The 22,524-nt window shown below is 30.5% G+C and overlaps 1 protein-coding gene across 1 annotated transcript; it reads left to right on the top strand.

The window, feature by feature from the left end:
- The first annotated feature begins 18,750 nt into the window (after window positions 1-18,750).
- On the top strand, window positions 18,751-22,375 carry LOC126670160 (MDIS1-interacting receptor like kinase 2-like). Its single transcript, XM_050363831.2, has 2 exons — window positions 18,751-21,462; window positions 21,870-22,375. The coding sequence occupies exons 1-2, from the start codon at window positions 18,825-18,827 to the stop codon at window positions 22,235-22,237; spliced, it is 3,006 nt and encodes a 1,001-aa protein (XP_050219788.1). The 5' UTR covers window positions 18,751-18,824; the 3' UTR covers window positions 22,238-22,375.
- Window positions 22,376-22,524: the final 149 nt, after the last annotated feature.

Here is a 22,524-nt window from a genome sequence, read left to right as displayed (position 1 = left end):
CTTTATCTCCGCTCCTTTTTTGTATAGCGGAAGACTTTTTGAGTAGACTTCTGAACTATAAAGTGAATATGGGAACTATTAAACCGATAATCCAAACGCACAACTCTGCATTTCCGACCCATTTTTTATATGCCGATGATGTTCTTTTATTTGGAAAAGCAACATCCCGCAATTTAAGAGCCATTGATCAAACTCTTACAATGTACGGTGAGGTGTCAGGTCAGTTGGTAAACTGGTCCAAGTCAGAGATATATTTTGGTTCTTCTATTCCTTCTACTCGGATTAATAGATTGCTGCAGATTTCTCCTATTCGCCGAGGTGCTTTGCCATTTAAATATTTAGGAGTCCCTTTATTCGTTGGTGCTCCAAAAAAAAAATGGCTTCAGCCTTTAGCAGATAAGATTTGTTCTAATTTTGCAAAGTGGAAAGGTAATTCCCTCTCTTATGCAGGCAGACTCACATTAATTCAGTCGGTAACAACCAGCTCTCTTTTGCATTCTTTTGCGGTCTACAAATGGCCAATATCGTTGATTTCTTTGATTGAGCGTTGTATGCGTAACTTCTTATGGTCCGGTTCTATAGAGAAAAGAAAACTAGTTACAGTTCCTTGGTCTCGCTGTTGTCTTCCTTTCTCTGAAGGAGGAATTGGTATTAAACAGTTAAGTGCTTTGAATGATGCGATGCTTAGTAAAATGGCTTGGAAATTGATTGCTTGTCCTATGGATTTTGCGATGTCTGTGTTGCGTAAACGGTTTCTTTATGCTTCAGGTACCCCTCGTCTCTCTTACTTTCGATCTACGATTTGGTCTTCTATCAAGAATATTTATATCTCTTTGCGTTCGGAAGTGCTTTGGTTAGTTGGGGATCAAACAAAGCTTAAATTTTGGACTGACGAATGGATTAGGCCTTCTATTGCTAATCAACTGGATATTAGTCTCAAAGATCAACGGAATTTGACGGACCCAATATCAAATTTTCTTATTAATGGTCGGTGGCATATTCACAATATTCACGACACTCAAATTATCAATCATATTAATGAAGTTACAAATCTAAATTATGATGATGATATTTGCGTTTGGACCGTTGTTAAAGATGGAAATCACACAGTCAAAAATATGTATAATCATTTGAGAATATCTCGTTCTAGCACCAATTGGGATCGTTTTATTTGGAAGGAATTTATGCCACCAACCCGATCATTCACTTGTTGGAGAGCAATGTTTGGGTTATTACCAACCGAGGATAATCTCTCTAAAAGAGGTATTGCTTTCGGTTCTAGATGTGTTTTGTGCTTGAATCACAGCGAAGATAAGAATCACATATTCACGAATTGCCCTTTCTCTTGGGAATTTTGGAAATCAATCAGCAGCTTGTTTGGGTTCAGTATTAATACTTCTGGTACTGTTATGGATTTAGTTATGTCTGCTAAAAACAGCAATTTCAGTTCACAGATTTCGGCTCTTTGGTGTGCAGCAATTGTTAATGGTATTTCGACTTTGTGGAGGGTTCGAAATGAAGCTATATTTGAAGAAATGTCTCCCAATATACATCACGCTCTTCGGATGCTTTGGACTTCGATTAGAGAGACTGATTACTTCAGGTTTGGTACTATGTTCAACTCTGTTAATGATCTGCAAGTTTTGTCTCAGCTTGGGGTTCGAGGAATTCCTTCCAAAGCTCCGAATATTATTCCGGTTCTTTGGCAGCCTCCTGCTAGAGCTTGGATGAAGGTTAACACGGATGGTTCGGCCTTAGGAGCTCCAGGTCCAGCAGGTGCAGGGGGAGTTTTCAGAAATTGCAATGGTATTCCAAATGGAGCTTATGCTGTAAATTTAGGAACTGAATTTGCTTATGTCGCAGAGCTGACCTCGGCTATCTTTGCCATAGAAATTGCTTGGGAGAAAAATTGGTTATCTCTTTGGTTAGAGTGTGACTCTCAATATGTGGTTGACCTTTTTAATAATTCAACAATTCGGGTGCCTTGGAAGCTTCAACACCGCTGGTTGCGAAGCAAGTTTTATATTTCGAACATGAACTTCAGAGTTACTCACATTTATAGAGAAGGCAACGAAACGGCTGACCTCTTAGCAAAACACGGTGTTTCAGTTTCGTCACTGGTGTGGTGGAATTCTGTTCCTTCTTTCTGTAATACTTCTATTGGCAATGGGATTAGTAGACGTCCTAATTATCGGTCCAGTTAGCTGGATTATGCAGGATGAGGTTTGGTTACATTTGGGGCAGCTTGTCATCTTGGCGAGAATGAATTATTCTAAAGCAGGAGCATGCTGTTGATTTCATTTGTTTATGCTTGATGAGAGGGTCTGTTCACCTGCTGCTTCATCAATTAAGGCAACTTCACCAAGTGGGTCTTAATTTTATGGTGGGGTATTAATCTGTTTATCTATAATCAGTTTAGGAATTTTTTATCTTTGTTTTTGTTTTATTTTATTTAGAGAATCTGTTATTATTCTCTATTTGGCCACTTCGGTGTCTTGTAATCGAATTATGTATCCATCGGTTTTAATTTATTTTATTCGGAAGCGAGGAAAATGATGTATACGCTAAGAGGGTGTCAACCTAGTTGAGATGCTCGGGTGCGTTTCCTGATTTCTCGACTCCAATCTTTTACTAAAAAAAACTATCTTATATGTGGGAAAGGGGGGGGGATGGGAGGGGGGGACAGATAAAATTACGATAGTGGCCTTCATTAAGGATATAATTTATAATTGAGATTGTAAGTTTACAGGAAAAAGAATTGTCTAAATATATTAGATATATTGAGATAATTTTAATATAATTTAAATGAAAATTTAGTTTTAACAAAAAATTTGCCAAGATAAATCGTGATTTGTGGAGATACGTGAATAGTGTTGTGTAAAAGATTAGACGTCAAATCAAACTTGTACTGGGCACAGGTAAAATTATAATAGTTGACTTCATTAAGAGTATAATTTATAATTGAAATTGTAATTTTACAGGAAAAAGAATTGTCTAAATATATTAGATATGCTGAAATAATTTTAATATAATTTAAATGAAAATTTAGTTTTAACAAAAAATTTGTTAAGATAAATCGTGACTTGTGGAGATACGTGAATAGTGTTGTGTAAAAGACTAGACGTCAAATCAAACTTGTACTCTCTCTGGATAAAATATAAAACTATCATCTCAATTAGTAATCTAAACATCCAGTTATACATATGTGCAGTATAAATAGTTTTCGTTAATTATTTATGCATTTTAGTGTAACATTGAAAGAATTGTGAATATTTTTGTCCGACCTTTCAAGCTGAAGATTGTGTGTATATTTTCATTTGCTTGGAGATGAAAGTGCTGTTTATATTTCTAACATGTTTAATTAAGCTTTATGAATATAAAGAAGAAATATGTTGTTCACTTAATTACTTAATTGTTTGAATTTCTAAAATTAATTACTGAACTTAAAAACTATATAAAAAAGAGCAATACTTAAATAAAATATTAATATTTTCAAATACTAAATTTATTCTACATGTGTATGAGGTTGAGGGTTCGACCCTCAACACTCACGGGCAGTGTGCCTATTTAAAAAATGTCTAACATTAACTCCCGCTAACCTCCGCTAAAAATTAGAGCAGGCTATTTTTAACAAAAAAAACATAATTTTAATTAAAAATATAGGTTAAATAACAGTTTATTTTTCAATAACGAGTCTAATTTTATTATGAGGATTAAAAAAATCAGGAAAAGCCTCAAATTGGGGTGGATATAGTTTGGTTTTATTGGTTTAATACTAATAATTTAAGTTCAACTTAATAATATCGATTTCATAAATTTAAACCAAAACCAAATTAAATAGATAATGATCTAACAAGTTTAATTTAATTTGTGCTTAAAAACCAAACTGTATCAATTGGTCGAAATCGATAAAAACAATAAAACGGACAATATTTTTTAAAATATAATTTACCATATGTATATATATGACGGGTCACAAACATCACTTGCGAGCTACACTTTTAATCTAAATATAAAAAATATAATAATTTGTCTATAGCTAAATTATTATATCTAATAATTTAAATTAGATAATGGGTTATAAAATTATCACTCATATGCGTTTATTATTAAATATTTAACATGTCATGTATGTGGAAAAGGAGTACAAGCAAAATTACTATAATAGATTACAAGTGACATTCCAGTAAAAACTAAGGATTGATCATAATGTATGTTAAGAATTTATGTCCAACTTTGATTCAATCTCTTTAAGATAACATTAATTTTTTATAGTTGTAAACTGAATCTCTTTTATAGAATTATTAAATAATTATGAAATAAATATAAATTTATTCAAATTTATTTATTCAAATTATTTAAATAACTAAAAATATAAGTAATATAATTTTAAGTAGGAGTCTAACTCTAATACGAATTAACTAAAAAATTAATATAAAAATTCATTACGGAAACACAAAAAGATTTATATGAATCGTTATTATAAAAAGCTAACTTAGAGGTTCTGGTTTGGCTCTCATAAGGCAATCCAACTAGGTTAATATTAGCATGCATGCCACAATCACTATTATCATTCAACTATATATATGATAATCATTCAACTATTATCAGATTTATTTAGGTCAAATTATTGTTTAAATTCAAGTTTCTGTATTTTTTACAATTAAATTAATTAATTTTTATAATAATATTCAATTTAAATAACTACTCAATAAATATATGATTGAATCTGAAAATATATATTATTGAACCAAACAAATATAACGGGTTATATAAATATTTTTTTTTTTTTGATAATTTCATATAAATATATTTTATGTGTTAAAATTTTTAATAGCTAAAAATAAGTTATTTAAATTTAAAATATTAAGTATACTAATTTAAATTATAATTAATATCTAACGTGTCATGTGAATGTCGTTCACGTGCATAGCACGAGGCTAAACAAGAGTAATTACTTCTATTAAAGTTTAATTATTTTAATAATGTACTAAATATAAAGATTAATTATAATTAAATACTAACTCATATTCATTAAACTCTTAATTTGCTTTAATTATTAGAATATTGAAAAAGATATAAAATAAAATAACAATTCACTTTTAAGAGGAGAATATAAATTTATAAATAACGGGTTATATAAACACAATTATAAAATAAAAAATAATTAAATTAAGTATTAAAAACTAAAACATTGATTTAATATTTCAATTATTAAAAATATAACGGGTCATATAAATGTCGCTCACGTGCGTAGCACGTGGTGAAACGCTAGTCTATAATCTATCTATAATCTATAACTATACTATAAGAGCGAGAGGGGGGGGGGGGGACAGGCAAAATTACGATTATAGAGTTCATTAAGGGTATGATTATTAAAGAAATTATAAAACAAATACTAATGAAATTTAATTCTAATAAAAGAAATAAAAAGTAACCGTACTAAAAAATTGTACTTTGGTTAGGATTGCTTTCACTTTCCCGTATAAATAGTCCAAGGATTTCAACAAAAATTAAAATAGGGTAAGAATTTTAATTTGTAACAATAACATCAATTATATCTATGATTTATCTATGATCTAATTGTTGACACGCTATAGTAATCAAAAGATTAGTGTAGTAGTTAAATAGAGTTTAATAGTAAGTAGGAGCTTAATTATTAAGAAGTTATATATGAAACCAAGTCTTACAATACTAAACTAAAATTAAGTAGAGAAGTTTAATTTTAATATGAGTTTTTTATGTATACTACTAATCAAACACCACTAGCTAATTAAGAGAAGTTTAATTTCAATATAAGTCTTCTATCTATATTCCTAATTAAACACCACTAGCTAATTATATGCTACATGGATTTACTCCTATATATATATATATATACACCTGCTCTCAAAAAAATTATAAACACAATTAATTCTATATTTTAAATTTATTCTACAATGAATTTTTTTTAACAAGAACCATCAATTTAAAAAAAAAATTTAACTGATGCTGCGGTTAAATTTGGTTCAATTGGAGCTGGAGAAGGAGTTTCAACAAATTAACTTTGATCATGTTTGTTTGCAATAATTTAAATTTTCATTTTTATATTAATTTATTCTTTGAATTGTGTTAATTAGAGTTCTGTTAAAGTGCAGGCAAGTGTAGGCAATATTGATGGTATAAAAAGTATGTGATTTTTTTATTGATGTCAATATTATCTCATATGAACTTAGTAAATTACAATCTAATATATTTTTGTTAATTAGGTTGCAAAATTACAGTGCTACTCTAAAACTATAACTTTATAAACGTATGTCGGAATGTGAAAAGCCTAGAACTTTAGATAGTTTAGTTCTTCTGGTCTAGGTAGATAATTATTCTTATTGATTAATTTATTTATTTACCATTTCAATATATTTTTATTAAATAGTAATTTAAAATTACTAAGGCAATAATTCCGCTATCTACAGTATATACCTATATTTATTTTCCAACACATAGACGCAAATAGTATAGTATAGTTACAATTTCTTTAATAACAAAATCGATTGTCTTTTAAAATGATAAATTAATTATAACAATTTGACTCCTACTTAACTTCAAACGAGAAAATTATTAATATTTATTTTGTAATTAGAATTATATAATTTTTCAATAAAGTTATGTGATAGAATAATAGTTAAATTAATTAAATAGAAATAAAAAAAATACAATCCTAATTATATATAAATAATAATATATTAGTAAAACAAAAAACATGTAAATATGTAATTATAAATAACGGGTCATATAAATATCGCTCACATGCGTAGCACGTGGCGAAATACTAGTACTATATATAAAAGCACGGATTGGGGGGACAGACAAATTTACTGAATAATCTTTTTCAGCGTACTACTAAATAAAGGTTTTATAGTCATTAACTAATTAGTTATTTAATTAATCACTATTGTAATTAAAGTCCTAATTAGAATAGGTAGCTAAATTATCTCCAATTTAGTTTTTAGTATGTAGAAAATATCTAAATTGTCTCCAAATTAGTAGGAATACCTATCTTTTAGTTTGATTGAACTATAAAATTAAAATACTGTATTTGATCAATATAATATTATTTAAATTTTTATCTTATTATTTTTAAAGATATTATTAATAAAATTAAGTTAATTATTTAATTAGGGTTATTATAAAACCAAAAGAAGAATAAATTCAGTATGGAAAAAAATTTAATAACCGAATATATTATATTTACTTTTACAAAAATTCTTAACTAATTTAATATTAATTATAAATAAAAAATTGATATAATTATAATAAATTTGCTAATATGTTCATTGACGAGTTGCGTTACGAGCCACGTGCATAGCACGTAATGCAAAACTAGTATATATAAACTTACACAACATTGCTATTATATTCGCTTGAACTCTTAATCTTCACATGCTTTCCCCATTTCTGAATATACACAATATTAGCCCTGTAGTGTTCTGTCTCTGTCAACAATCCGAATAACACTGGTTTTGTCCCTATAATTATGGGGGGCAGTGGCGGAACCAGAACTCCAATTTAAGAGGGTCGAAATTTTTACGTTCGGCTATTAAAAAAATCAAACGGCTGTAAATATAGTATAAATCTGTTAATTTGTGGTTCTAACACATGTAGGGGCGGTTTCTAGGGGCGGTTATACTGAAAAAACCTAAAAATTCTATTTTTTAAATTTCCGGTGAGGAGGGTCGGCCGACCCTCTTCGACCCTCCCTAATTCTGCCCCTAATGGGGGGGAATTGCGTAATTGAATCCAAATAGGTATTGTCTTTAGTTTAATCTCTAATTGTTGTTCATCTCCCTTCAACTCATCCAGGAAAAAAAACTGTGGATCATAATGCCATGGTGCATCACGAATCCCTCAGGTTCTTGAATTCACACCCAAACTAATTACCATCCTCAAAGCTACTTTAATCCTCTAAGGGGCCGTTTGGTTTAAGGTTGGGAATGGGAATCGGAATGGGAATCGGAATGAGAAGGAATGGGAATGGGAATAGGAATAGGAATGATTGTTTTCATTTTTTGTTTGGTTCAAAATTAGTGTAGGAATGGGAATGGATAAAGTTTAATAAAAAAATTATTTATTATTTATTAAAAATACTTTTTTTTTTATTTTTTTTAAATATTTCTTTATATAAAAAAATAAAAAAAATTATTTTAAAAAAATTAAAAAAATATTTAAAAAAATTAAAAAAATATTTAAATAAATTAAAAAAATATTTTCGAAAAAATTAAAAAAAATATTTTCGAAAATATTAAAAAAAAATAAAAAAAAATATTTTTTTAAAAAAAATTAAAAAATTATTATTAAAAAATATTAAAAAAATATTTTTTTTAAAAAATAAAAATTATTTAAGAAATATTAAAAAAAATAATTTTAAAAAAATATTAATTTTTTTTTTTATTATTTTAAGTATATTTTTTAAAATAAATATTTGAAAATAGTTTTTTTAATAATTATATATTTATTATTTATTATTAAAATATTTTATAAAATTTTGATTCCCATTCCCAAAAGTCCATTCCCATAGGGTAAGGGGGAATAGGTGATTGCCATTGAGGGGGTAATCACATTCTCATTCCCTATTATAATTTGACAAAACAAACATAAACACTGGGAATCATTCCCATATCCATTCTCATTCTCCCCTTTTTATGCCGAACCAAACGGCCCCTAAGTTTCTACCATGGCATTACAAAAAGCTTTTGCATTAAATGGTTTACCTGACAAAATCTCTCAATAATACAACATTTGTATTTTGCTATCATTAAATGAATTTGGATACACAAATTTGAATATCTCCAATTTACATTTGTGAAGAAAAAAATATATTTTCAAATATAATGGATTTGTATAAGGCAACTGTTGGTAAAAATACGCAAGTATACGTATCCAACTTGTAATACAGACTGCGAAGTCCGGATATCGTACCCATAAAGAAAGCTTTTAAAGACAACCAGTTAGGAGACTCGATTTGGATAGTTGAAAAGATAATTTGATTGTTTTGTTAATTAAAAGACAAAATTAAACTAGTAAAGTAAATATACTAAAGTTGAAATTAAATTAAGGTTTTAACAATAATAGAAAGAGCAGGGATTATTAACTTTCATTATGCTGTTTAATCAGACTTGAATGTGGAATTGGTTGTTTTACTAAGGTTCAGACTAATCGTAAGCACCTAAAATTCTCTCTCGAGCAATTGCAGGCAAAAATATACAAAGAATTAAAACTAGGTTAATTACCCTCTCTCGCGCAATGATTAACCTAATTATTGATCAATTGATGTTTATGAAGCAAACCCTAAGAACACGTACTTGTCAATTCACTCTCGCACAATTAACTCCTATGTTCTTAATTATATTGGTCTATTTCAGTTTTACTCTCGTAAGCTAAAACCAAAATACAGGACAATGAATAAATTAGCCAAATAAATTCAAGCGTTAAAAACAATAGCTAAAACATAATAACAACAACCACCAACAAATCTAATCAATCTAAACAGACATAAATCCCATTAATAATCCCCACGATGGGTTTAGCTACACATATTTAAAGAAAATTCAATAACATTGTACATAGAATTTATAGTGACAAAAAAAACAAGGCTTAATCACCAAAAAATACCTAACCTATACGTTTTGTGTCAATTATAGCCAAACCTTTAAAAATCACAAGATTTAGCCAAAACTTATATGTTCTGTTTCTTTTTTAGCCATTTTTGAATCGAACCGATTTTTCTGACACCGTGTCGTCCACGTCATCGCCAACTAAGCAATTGGCTGGCATGACAGCTGAAATATTTAAATAAGGTTTGGCTATAACTGACACAAAAATTATAGGTTTGGTATTTTTTCGGTGAATAAACCAAATTTTAAATTCATGCCAATTTTTAAATTTAATAATTAGTAAATTAATTATATCATTTATAAAATTTATATATATTTAAAATTAATTAATATTTCCTATTTAATACTAATTAAAATTAATTTTAATTTCTTATTAAACCTAATTAAATCTAATAAATTTATATTATAATATATTTTAATGAATATGTAATTAAAAAAAATGAATTAATGTATTACTTAGGAATTTATATTGATTAAATTTGGGTGAAATGATTTAATGTTCATGATGATTTTGAACTTGGTTTATTATTTTTAATGTTGTTGAGATCTTGTTATGATTGGTTTAGGTAATAAATAAATTAGTTATGTGTAAATTAAGGTAATTTTTTTGGCTATGTCGAGTAAAATGACATATGCGTTTATGCTTATAAACATCATGATATATATTTATTACACCACAATGAGCTTCACTTTTTTTTTAAAAAAAAATGAAAAAATAATTAAACTCGTCCTATAAATAAACAGTCTATTCAGTGATTATTTTTATGTTTATGTGTGTATAGTTGAATTATGAACACTGTCGTATGTTTGTTGTGTATATTACTCTCAGATTGTTCGTCGGAAGACGAACAATTGGGTCTCAAACGGCGACGGTGTTAAAGAACCAACGACTGGAATTTAAAAAAAATGAATTTTAAGATGAATATGACATTTTTTGTTTTTATTAGAATTTAAATTAATTTTATATCCCTCAAATATGTAAAAACAATTATTAGAATTATTTAAATTTAGTAAAAAAACAAATTAATTTTTAATTAGCTTAAATAAAAAATTTATTTTTTTAAATATATATGAATTCTATTATAACATAATTAATCATTTAATTATTTAATTTTAAAATTAATTTTATTCACTAAAAAATACCAAACCTATGCATTTTGTGTCAGTTATAGCCAAACCTTATTTAAATATTTCAGTTGACATGCCAGCCAATTGCTTAGTTGGCGGTGACGTGGACGACACGGTGTCAGAAAAACCGGTTCGATTCAAAAATGGCTAAAAAAGAAACAGAACATATAAGTTTTGGCTAAATCTGGTGATTTTTAAAGGTTTGGCTATAATTGACACAAAACGTATAGCTTTGGTATTTTTTGGTGATTAAGCCAAAAAACAACAATAATAGATCTCTTAATAATCGCTGTACCTTGTTTGCTAGGAACTCAACGCAATATAGATGAATAATCCAGAAAATAGAGTAGAAAACGATGAAGAAACTAATGCTAAACTATTGTCTAATCTGAATAATAAAGTTTCAAACCCTAATACAATGTTTTAGAATGATATTTATACTAATTCTTCTTGTAATCTTCGAGCTACATGAAATTCCCACAATACCCAGGTCTTTATTTGTCGAAATCCACTTTCGGAGGGCCAAAAATGTCCTTTCAGCAAGCAGGGAATCGTGGAGGGCACGTCGTGCAGGTCATGGGCACGTCGTGCCCTCATTCAGCCAAAAAACATGCCGCACGTCGTGCACGCCCTTTCTGCTGCAGAACCTCCAACTTCAAAATGTCATAACTCCTTGTATGCACGTCGGAATGAGCCGGTTCTTGACTCTACGGAAAGCTTAAGATGTCTACTCCATTTCTCCAGAAGATTAACTGCCCCAAAATTATCTATCAATGCAGCAGGGTCAGATTCACAAATATACATTTGTGCTTTTTGCGTCTATATTCACCGAGAACCTCCAGAATGCTCTAATTAAACCCAAAACTCATTGATTTCCATGAATATCTGAAATACTTGGACATGACAATAAGAACCAAAACGAGTACGATTTCAACAATAAACATGCGATAAAAGACCAAAAAGTACATAGAAAATAGGAGTATTTCTACTCCTATCAACAACTATATGAAGAGAATGAAGGACTATTTAATATAGAAAACAAATTATATAATGGTATCTTAGTTTTTTGAATTAAAAAAAGGTCAATTTAATGCTATATGGTACAATTGAAACGAAAAAAATTGCCAAATAGAGTACAATTGGCAAAATTTTAACGTCATGATAGAATTGAGAAGGGGCTAAAAGGTTGGGGTTTAAAAACGGTTAGGCCTAAAAAAAAATTATGAAAGTGTTCTATTGAAATGGAGGATTGGTATTTCTAAATTCCCACTCAAATTTAATTTAGTTTATTTTTGTGGAAGTTTTGTAATGATTGGTGAATGACGAATTTGTTTTTATTAATGATATGTTGAGCTATAAATTGATAACTATTAGTCTATATAACAGTGATCCATTAAATGAAGAACTAATGGAGGCGTTGCAATTACTTAAAAAGCTAACTGAAACTGAGATGTGCAGTTGGAATTAATAAACAAATAAAAAAAACTTAGGCCCTGGCTAAAGCAGCCCGCAATTGCTCTTTGCGGTCTGCTTTAGCACCTAATCTAGTTGATTAATCAGTCCGCAATTGCCCGTTGCGGCTGGGTGAGCCCCAAACATAAAAATGTAACTTTTGTGGCTTAGGACATAAAATAAGAATTCCCTTAGAAGGGGGAACAAAAATATCAAAAACCCTTTTTTTTTGTATATGCTACTTTAGTTATGAGTGATTAAATTGTCACGTTGGATTAAAAACAAACTAGTATAAACGAATCATAATATCTAATTTTAAATAATTGAAATTTAAAAAATATAAAATTAAACAAATTTTTTTCCCCAAAGATATGCATCAGTGTTAGAAGTTGGTGGAAAATGATATTGATTTAATAAATCCACCAACAGAGGGCGGGTCGAACCCCTGACCGTCCGAAATGTACGATGAGACGTGTAGCCTGGTGTATAAATATGTCAAATTAAACTTCAGTTGAATAGGCAAGGGTATAAAATATATATATAAAAAATAAGATTTAACTATTAACCCGAAATCTTAAAATTTAAAACGGTCAACCTTAATCAAATCCAACCGACCAAGGTAATAATAAAAATTGAAAAAAAGGACCAATTCTCCACTTTGCACGAAATATCAAATAAGTCATTTTCACCGTTTTTAGATCAAACAGACCCGCAACTATGCACTTTAGCATCAAAATCACCCCTCTGACACAAAAACACATAGAAAAGAGAGTGAGATCCTTTAATTACAGATTTTAATCTTAAATCAACACTAATGAAGTTTAATTAAGCCTAATTAACCTTAATTATAAACCCATTTTAATTAACTCTAAATTATCTTAACTAAATCTAAATAACATAATAATATCTAATTAAACCTAATCTAATTAATTTCTTCTTCTCCACCAGTTTACAGCCGCCATCACACAATCACAAACCACCTTCTCCATCTCGTCACCACCACGATCCATGTTCTTCAATTCTACCAACCAGCAACTCCTTCATCGTTTTAGCACCAGCGACAACCACACCACCTCCCTCACCGTGAAACCCAGCAACAGCAACAGCAATAGAAAAAATCAAAAGAAAAAAAATCAAAATTGAGAGCAGCAAACCACTAGCAACAAAAGTAAAATGGCAAAACCTATGCTAAGGCCCTCATACTATACCATTTTTCCTCCGGAAGCCCCTACTCCAAACTTGCTCACGTTCGAGTCCCTATACTTTGTAAAATCGAATTTTAACACCCTTAATTAGACGGAATTTGGCAAGTGTGCCTCACTCTCCGTTAGTTAACAGATATATGTTGAGATTTTAAAGACTTATCTTATATAAAATTATAGCTTAATAGAAAAAGTGTAGAATTAAATAAATTTGATGGCAAAACTAACATTTGACCATCATCTTCTTTTTTTAACCTATCTCTCCCAAGTTTGAAAAATAAACTCTGAGATTTTAATAGACGTCGTTTTTCTTTCTTGGACCCATCCATCGCCAACTGCTTCTCCTTTCTTGAACCCATCGATCGTCGTTCTTCTTTCCGCAACCAGAATCGTTTACCAAAATTTAAAATTGAAATGTTTGAATGTGTTCTTGGTCGATTTATTGAAATTACCACCTATGATAAGCTCATTTCGACATTCTTTCGACATTCTTTAGAACTTGTTTTTGTTGGGAGTTGTTTGATATGTTTTAACTCCAACTTTCTTTTGTTTATTTTTACACCATAATTATAAGTATGTAGTAATGTTAGGTTTCGAGAAAAAAAAAAGTTAGGTTTCAAGTTTTTGCATTACAACAAAAAAAGTTTGGTGGGAATTGGAGTTATGATGTTTGAGATGTCTTGAATGATGATTACATGTGAAGAAATAAGCATGACTTCCAATATTTTTCTTCTGTATCATTAAAATAAGAATCAAGATTGATTTCCAGATGAAGAAATCAAAAGCAGACCGTGAGTCTTTTGAGAGGGTTTCATAAATGGTTACTGGGTTTTGATTTTGTGGGTTTTGTTGGAGTTATAGAGATTATAAGAGAAAATTTGAAACGCGATAAAACAGTATATTATAAAAGATGAAATAAATAGTACTTGTGTTAAAGTGGAAATTAAGTTACAGGTCCTTGTATTTTATGTATATTTTATCCATTAGTTTATAAGGGTGAAAAGTTAAAAAAACCAGGCGATTTTATTTTACACTCTCACATAACAGAGAGTGAGGCACACTTGCCAAATTCCGTCCAACTAAGGGTGTTAAAATTCGATTTTGACAAGTACAATGACTCGAATGTGAGCAAGTTTGGAGTAAGGGCTTCCGGAATAAAAATGATATAGTACGAGGGCCTTAGCATGAATTTTACCAATTAAAATCATAAAGCAAACAAATTGAACCAGCCACCATTCCCTACCACTTACCACCATCACCACCGTCGTTTTCACAAACAAAAGAAATGAAGGAGGACCGTCGGCGAGGAGGACCCACAGTAAACGGTGAAGAACCAACAGAAAAAGTAGCAGCCGTGGAGAAGGTTGCCGTTTGTACAGGTTCGTTGGTTGCCGCTTGTACAGGTTCGTTGTACTTCAGTTGGAGGACGACCCTGGTTGCTACTCGGAGGTTGCTGGCAAAGAAGACCTGGGTTGAAAGAAGAAGAAGATTGAAGAGGACGGCAGGTAGGTTAAAGGCTTTGTTTCACAAAATTAGGTTAGATTAAATTTTCTTTTAATTTTGAACTAGGTTTAAATTAAATAATAAAAAAAGTATAGAAATATCCTTCAATTTTTATGTAAAAGTTAATTTGATTTGTGAAATTTTTAAAAATAATGATTTAATTGAAATTTCAAAATCATTATATACCAATATAAAGAATGAAATAAAAATTAGGGCTTTTTATATAAAATACAGGATTTGAACTAAACTTTACTTTTATACGGCCCAATCCATATCTTTACTTTTCACACCATCAATTTTATGAAACCTAACCTTTTTTTTTTGATTTCTTTCTTTTTTACCGTTTTCTTCTTTTCCTTCTCAATTGGCGGTTTCTTCATTCTTCTCCGCCATTTTCGCTTCTCTTCTCCACGATTTTGCTGTATGTTATCTCCATTACTGCACGACTCCTCTTGCTTCTCTCATTTTCATCTCTATTTCATCATTATCTCAACCGTTCTTGCTTATATAACAATAAATTCTTTTGAGTTGTGAAAAAAAAATTCACGATTTCTACTCCTTCGCTTCCGCCGTTCCGCCTCCGCCGTTTCGCCTCCATCGTTCCGCCTCCGCCGTTTCGCCTCCATCGTTCCGCCTTTATCTCGCCGCGCCATATTTCTTTTATTTTTTTAATTTTAGATCTGATTTTTTTTTCTTTTTTTTTATTTTCAGATCTGTAATTTGTTTATTTTTTACTATTGATTCACCATTAAACATGTATAAAGAGTATTTTTAAAGAATCTAATACTTATTTCATGTTATATAGAATAATTTTGTGATTTTATATTATAAAATTCTGTTATTTCTGCATTTTTTTGTATTTTGTTGTATTTCTGCGTTTTTTTTATTCTGCAGAACGATTTGTTGATGATGCTTGATTGCTGAATTATTGTAATGTTACAGTGTTGTTGATTTTATGTTGACTTTATGTTGATATTATGTTGATATCTACTGATTCTTTTTATTTTAACATTGACAAATAAGATAATATTGTCTATGAAATAAATTTTCGTTGGATGAAATGAAACTGTATCATAACCGTCTTTGTCGAAATTTAGTTAGGTATGAGAGGTGGAACGCAAAACAATTATACAAGTGATTTTGAAGAAACTGTGCAGCTGTAAAGAGAATTGAGGAAAAAATATATTTTGAAATAGATTTATTTAATTTGTGAACTGTTGTGTTGGTGTATATTTAATATATTTTTATTTTTATATGTAAGAATAATTTTATTTTTTCATTTGAATTATTGTCGTCGTTATCAACATAATATCAACAATTAATGCTAATTTAGTCAAGATGTTTGTAAAATGAGAACATCGATTAATTTAAGCCAAAAACAATCAACATATTATCAAAAACATGTCAACAACTCATCAATACAGCAATTTAAGACTAACTTTACTTTTCTTTTAATGATGAAAAATCAACATGTTATCAACAACATATCAACAACATATCAACATAAAATTGAAAATCAAAAAAAGTTAAAATACTTATCAACATTATGTCAACAATAAATCAACAACGAATCAACAATTAATGCTAATTTAGTCAAGATGTTTGCAAAATGAGAACATTGATTGATTTAAGTCAGAAACAATCAACATATTATCAAAAACATATCAATAGTTCATTAATACATCAATTTAAGACTAGCTTTATTTTTCTTTCAATGATTGAAAAATCAACATGTTATCAACAGTATATCAACAACATGTCAACATAAAATTGAAAATCAAAAAAAGTTGAAATACATATCAACATAATGTCAACAATAAATCAACAACGAATCAACATAAGGAATAAAATAAAACATAATTTTTTGAAAAATTGTGACAATCGATAAAATATCAACAAGAAATCAACAACATGTCAACATAATAATGCAAACATATAAATATCTAGTCTCAGTTAAATTTTATTTTATTTAGTTTATTTCGCTGACAAAGTTATCTAATTTGCCAATTTTTTTAAAAAAAATAAAATTTTCCAATGTTAAAATCAAGGAAATACCAACTGATTATCAACACAAAATCAACAACAAATCAACAACAATGTAATATTATAATAATTCAACAATCAACCATCATCAAAAAATCGAGCTGCAGAATAAATAAACACAGAAATACAACCAAACACAAAAACAAAATGCAGAAATAACAAAAAATTATTCCATATAACCATAATTTTATATTACATAACATGAAATTAACATTATATTCTTGAAATATAATCTATATACATGTTTAATGGTGAAAAAACAGTAAAACAATTGTAGATCTGAAAATAAAAAAAAAAAGAAAAAGAAGAAGAATGAATAAATTGTAGATCTGAAATCAAATAGATGACACGGCGAGCAGAGGAGATGATGGCGTTGGCGAAGATGACAACGGAAACGATGATGAGAACGATGACGGAGGAGCGGAGGAATAGAGGACGGCGAAGCGGAAGACGACGGAGAGGAAGAGAGAGGAAGATGAGCTGAGAGGAAGAGAGAGAAATATGAGTTGGGAGGAAGAGAGAATTGAATGATGAGGAGAGAGAAAATAAATGAAATAATGATGATTGTACTATTAGGGTTGAATATATAAGATCCGTATGAAAGTTATAATCAGCTCCGTGTATGGTAGTTTAGTAAGTGAAAAATATGACATGTATAAAAGTAAACAATTAGCCAATATAGGTTGTTTGTGTAAAAAGCCCTAAAAATTAAGTACTAGTTTAAGCTTTTTTACATTTTTAAATGGAGAGTGTAACTCACTCAAGGGGCTGAGAGTGGGGAAGGGCCTTTTTGATGTTAAAGTGCATAGTTGCGGGTCTGTTTGATCCAAAAACGTTGAAAATGATTTATTTGATATTTCGTGCCAAGTTGAGGGGGTGAATTGATCCTTTATTAATTTAACTAGAATTGACGAGTTCCGTAATTAGTTCGGTTTTTGGTGTAAAATTTTGAAATTAACCGAACTAACCGAACTACACATACACAGACATATGTAATGTTATTTTTTCAAATATTTATAAATTGATATATTTTTTGTAACTTTTATAGAACTTAAATATCAATTTACCTATTATATTCAATTTATATCATTCTGCAATGTTTATATTTTGTTTTTGTAAAATTTGATTACGGTTATTTGGTTCGGTTCGACAATCAAATCGACCAATGCACATTCATAACAGAAAATATACTGGAAAAATTAATATATAAAATTTAATTAATACATACTTTAAAAGAGTTTTTTTGATGTACTTTATGAAATACAAATTATCAAATATTAAAAAACTGCGAAGACTATTATATTATACTCTTTCCGTTTTTTTTAGTCATACATTTAGCAAAATATATTTATCTATATTTAATTGTCCTTTTAAATTTTCAAGATGATTTAATTCTTATCTTTTAAATTTACCCATCACCAATAAATGATTCTATGTTTTAATTTAAAAAGTATTTATTAACTAAAAATGCTATATTTCTCGACTCCAAATTTTACTTAAAAAACTAAAAGTGCTATATTAATATTTTTCCTTATAAGTTAAGAAAAAATAACAATATTTTAGTATGTATATTAATTAAATAAACAACTAAAAAAACCGGAGAGAGAATAATATACAAGTTCTGCTGACTGCCTTTGATGATCAGTTATCTCTCAATTATTTTTCATGCATTCCCATCAATGTCCCTATCATATTTACTTTATTTATTAAAAATATATAGCTGACTTTGACTTTGAAGATCACCACAAAATTTAAAAGTTTATTCCTTTAAAAATGTAGCATTTTAGTAGTATTTTATACGCACCATCTTCTTCATCTTGCTTCCTTGTAATCTACTCATCTAGACATGGCAGCTTCACTACAGAAACCCCTCTCCATAATCATTTCCATTCTCGTACTCTTTTTACATCTCGTCGCCGCTGAAATTGAAGTTTCAGAAGCTGATGCTCTTCTCAAATGGAAGTCAACTCTTGATAATCAAAGCCAATCCTTCTTATATTCTTGGAACTCGAGCAATTCCTGCGATTCTTGGTTCGGTCTGCACTGCAATCCGGCCGGAAGTGTGACCAATATCAGCCTGAGAGATACTGGTTTAAAAGGTACTCTTCAGAGTTTCAGCTTCTCATCTTTTCCTAATCTCATCAGGTTTAATATTAGTAATAACTCATTTTATGGAAAACTTCCTGAAGCAATTGGAAATTTAACCAAGCTTGATGTTCTTGATATCTCTGTTAATGAAATCTCTGGTCCAATTCCTGATGAAATTGGGATGCTTAGATATTTGATGTATGTTGACATATCCAATACTTTTCTTAACGGTTCAATCCCTGCCACTATTGGAAACCTGACACAATTGCCAATTTTGTACATTCATTTGTGTCTAATTTCTGGTTCAATACCTGAAGAAATTGGACTAATGAAATCTGCCACTCAAATTGATTTGTCAACAAATTCTCTCACTGGTTCAATCCCAACTTCTATAGGAAACTTGACAAATCTGTCTCTTCTTCATCTGAATCAGAATCAACTCTCAGGTTCAATTCCTCAGGAAATCGGAAAATTGTCGTCAACTCTTACTGAAATAGCTTTCTCATACAATAATCTCACTGGTCCGCTCCCATCTTCGTTAGGAAATTTAACTAATTTAACTGCTCTTTATCTTAGTAATAACTCGTTTACCGGGTCAATTCAAGTAATCGGAAAGCTGACAAAACTAACCACTCTGTTTCTTGAATTTAATCAATTTGCTGGACCTTTGCCTTTAGAGATGAACAATTTTACCTCTTTGCAACTACTTGTAATATATGCTAATAGGTTTACTGGACCTTTACCGGATGATATATGTATTGGTGGAAGCCTGATTGCTTTGGGTGTTAATCATAATAATTTTACCGGTCCCATTCCGAGAAGCCTGCGGAACTGTAGCACCTTGGGGAGAGCTCGACTCGAGGCAAATCAACTGTCAGGAAATATATCTGAAAGTTTTGGGGTAAATTCGGGATTGAGGTATTTGGATTTGAGTGGTAATAGATTATATGGTGAGCTTTCATGGAAATGGGAAAATTTCGGGAACTTAGCGACTCTGATACTCTCTGATAATAACATTTCTGGCAAAATTCCGGCTGGAATTGGAAATGCAACTCAGTTGCAGTCACTTCATCTTTCATCGAATCTGTTTACCGGAGAGATTCCTAAGGAGTTGGGGAAATTGAAATTGTTGGAGCTTTCTCTTGATGATAACAAGCTTTCCGGTAGCATTCCTGACGAAATTGGAATGTTATCTGAAGTCACGATTCTAAACTTGGCAGGAAATAATCTGAGCGGAGCAATTCCTGAAAAACTTGGGGATTGTACGAAACTATTGTTTTTGAATCTAAGTAAGAATCGGTTTTCAGAGAGTATTCCTTTCGAGATTGGGAATATAGATTCTCTTGAAAGTCTTGATCTCAGTTACAATTTGTTATCGGAAAAGATTCCACAACAGCTGGGGAACTTGCAGAGATTGGAGGCATTGAACCTCTCGCATAATTCTCTTACGGGTTCCATTCCAGGAAGTTTTGATACTTTAGAAAGCTTGACGGCGGTGGATATATCCTACAATGAGTTAGAGGGTCCAATTCCGCGTATTAGAGCCTTCCAACAAGCTCCATTAACATCACTTCAAAACAACAGAAACCTGTGTGGCAATCACACAAATCTACAGCCCTGTGTTTCTCCTACAAACACTGAACCTGGCAGAAAAGACCGAAAAACAGAGTTAATTCTCATCATTGTTTCTGTCTTATGCAGTCTGGTTTTAGTTCTAGTACTAATCAGCGGTTTCTTCTTCCTCCACCGAAGAAATAAAAGCAGAAAAGCTATCTCGACTGAGTCAGAGGAGGCACATGTTATCGATATAAACCCCATATGGAGCGACGACAGGGATTTGCAATATCAAAAAATTGTCGAAGCAACAGAGGATTTCGATTCGAAGTATTGCATTGGAGTCGGAGGATACGGAATTGTCTATAAAGCGGTTCTGTCAGAAGATCGAGTGGTTGCTGTGAAGAAACTTCACGAATTACAAAATGGCGAAGAGTTAACTGATATGAAAGAATTTAAAGGTGAAATTTCTGTGCTCATGAACATTCGCCATCGGAACATTGTCAAGTTATACGGATATTGTTCGCATCCGAAAAACTCATTCTTGCTCTATGAATTCATAGAAAGAGGGAGTTTGAGAAATGTTTTGAGCGATGAAAAAGGAGCAATTGAATTGGATTGGTTTAAGAGAATAAATGTTGTGAAAGGAATAGCTAATGCGTTGAGCTATATGCACCATGACTGTTCTCCTCCGATTATTCATCGAGACATTTCGAGCAATAATGTTCTGTTGGATTCAGAATTTGAAGCTCATGTCTCCGATTTTGGAACGGCTAGATTATTGATGCCTGATGAGTCGAATTGGACATCTTTTGCAGGAACATTTGGGTACACAGCTCCAGGTAATATAAATAAATCTGTCTCATTATTCCTTTATCAGATTATGCATTTTCATTGTCTTTATAGGCCTAACCTAGTGGTAAAGACAAAGCTATTGATCATGAAAATATCTTATTATAAATAAAATTATGACTATTACCAGAATATAGAAGAAAATAATAATTCTGATCATCCGACAGAATATTTGGCTGATATGTTAAAATATATAAAAAAAACTAGCCATTAATATTAATTTGCAAACTGAAATCAAAACACAACAATATAGAAACTATGTTTCAAAATTACCCTTTAAAATTTGTAACTATTTCCTCCCGGAAATAACCGGGCAAGGACATTCAGAACCTGATGTTGCTAATGTTACTAAAAGATTGCTAATGAATTGACACGGTTTATTGAACTGTATTTGCAGAGCTAGCATACACGATGGTCGTCAATGAAAAATGCGATGTGTACAGCTTCGGTGTGATAACATTAGAGATAATAATGGGAAAACATCCGGCCGATTTGATCTCATCGCTTATGTCGACATCTTCGTTGCCATTGGCAGATGATGAGCACACACTCTTTAAGGACGTGATCGACCATCGACTTCCATTTCCTGAGAATAAAGCCGGTGAAGGAGTCGCATATGTCGCACAACTAGCACTCGCGTGCTTAAGTACCAATCCTCAGTCTCGTCCGAGCATGCGACAAGTTTCTTCGTATCTCTCAGATAGCTGGATTCCATTGTCGAAACCATTTTCGGAAATTAAATTGGAAGAACTTTTTGGCTTATGAACATAGAATTGATACATTACTAGGTTAGGTAAGCTTATGGTTTTGAAAAAAGAATGTTTGTAGCTGATGTTTTCGTGTATATTGTACTCTATATTTGTTAAAGATTTCAAAAATGATGCATGATGGCCAAAAAAACAACTCCTGCAAGTATACATGATGAAATTGTAGCACACGAGATTGAATTTATAGAGAAAAATTTTCAACTATTATTTAAATTAATTACAGTAAAAGAACAATTATAAGCTTTCCAAGTATATTTTTAAACTATCAAAAGAAAAGTAGAGATA

Source organism: Mercurialis annua, linkage group LG2 (assembly GCF_937616625.2).
Source record: "Mercurialis annua linkage group LG2, ddMerAnnu1.2, whole genome shotgun sequence".
Taxonomy (NCBI): Eukaryota; Viridiplantae; Streptophyta; class Magnoliopsida; order Malpighiales; family Euphorbiaceae; genus Mercurialis; species Mercurialis annua.
The sequence above is the reverse complement of the archived record's forward strand: the minus strand, read 5'-3'. Positions and strand labels throughout refer to the sequence as shown.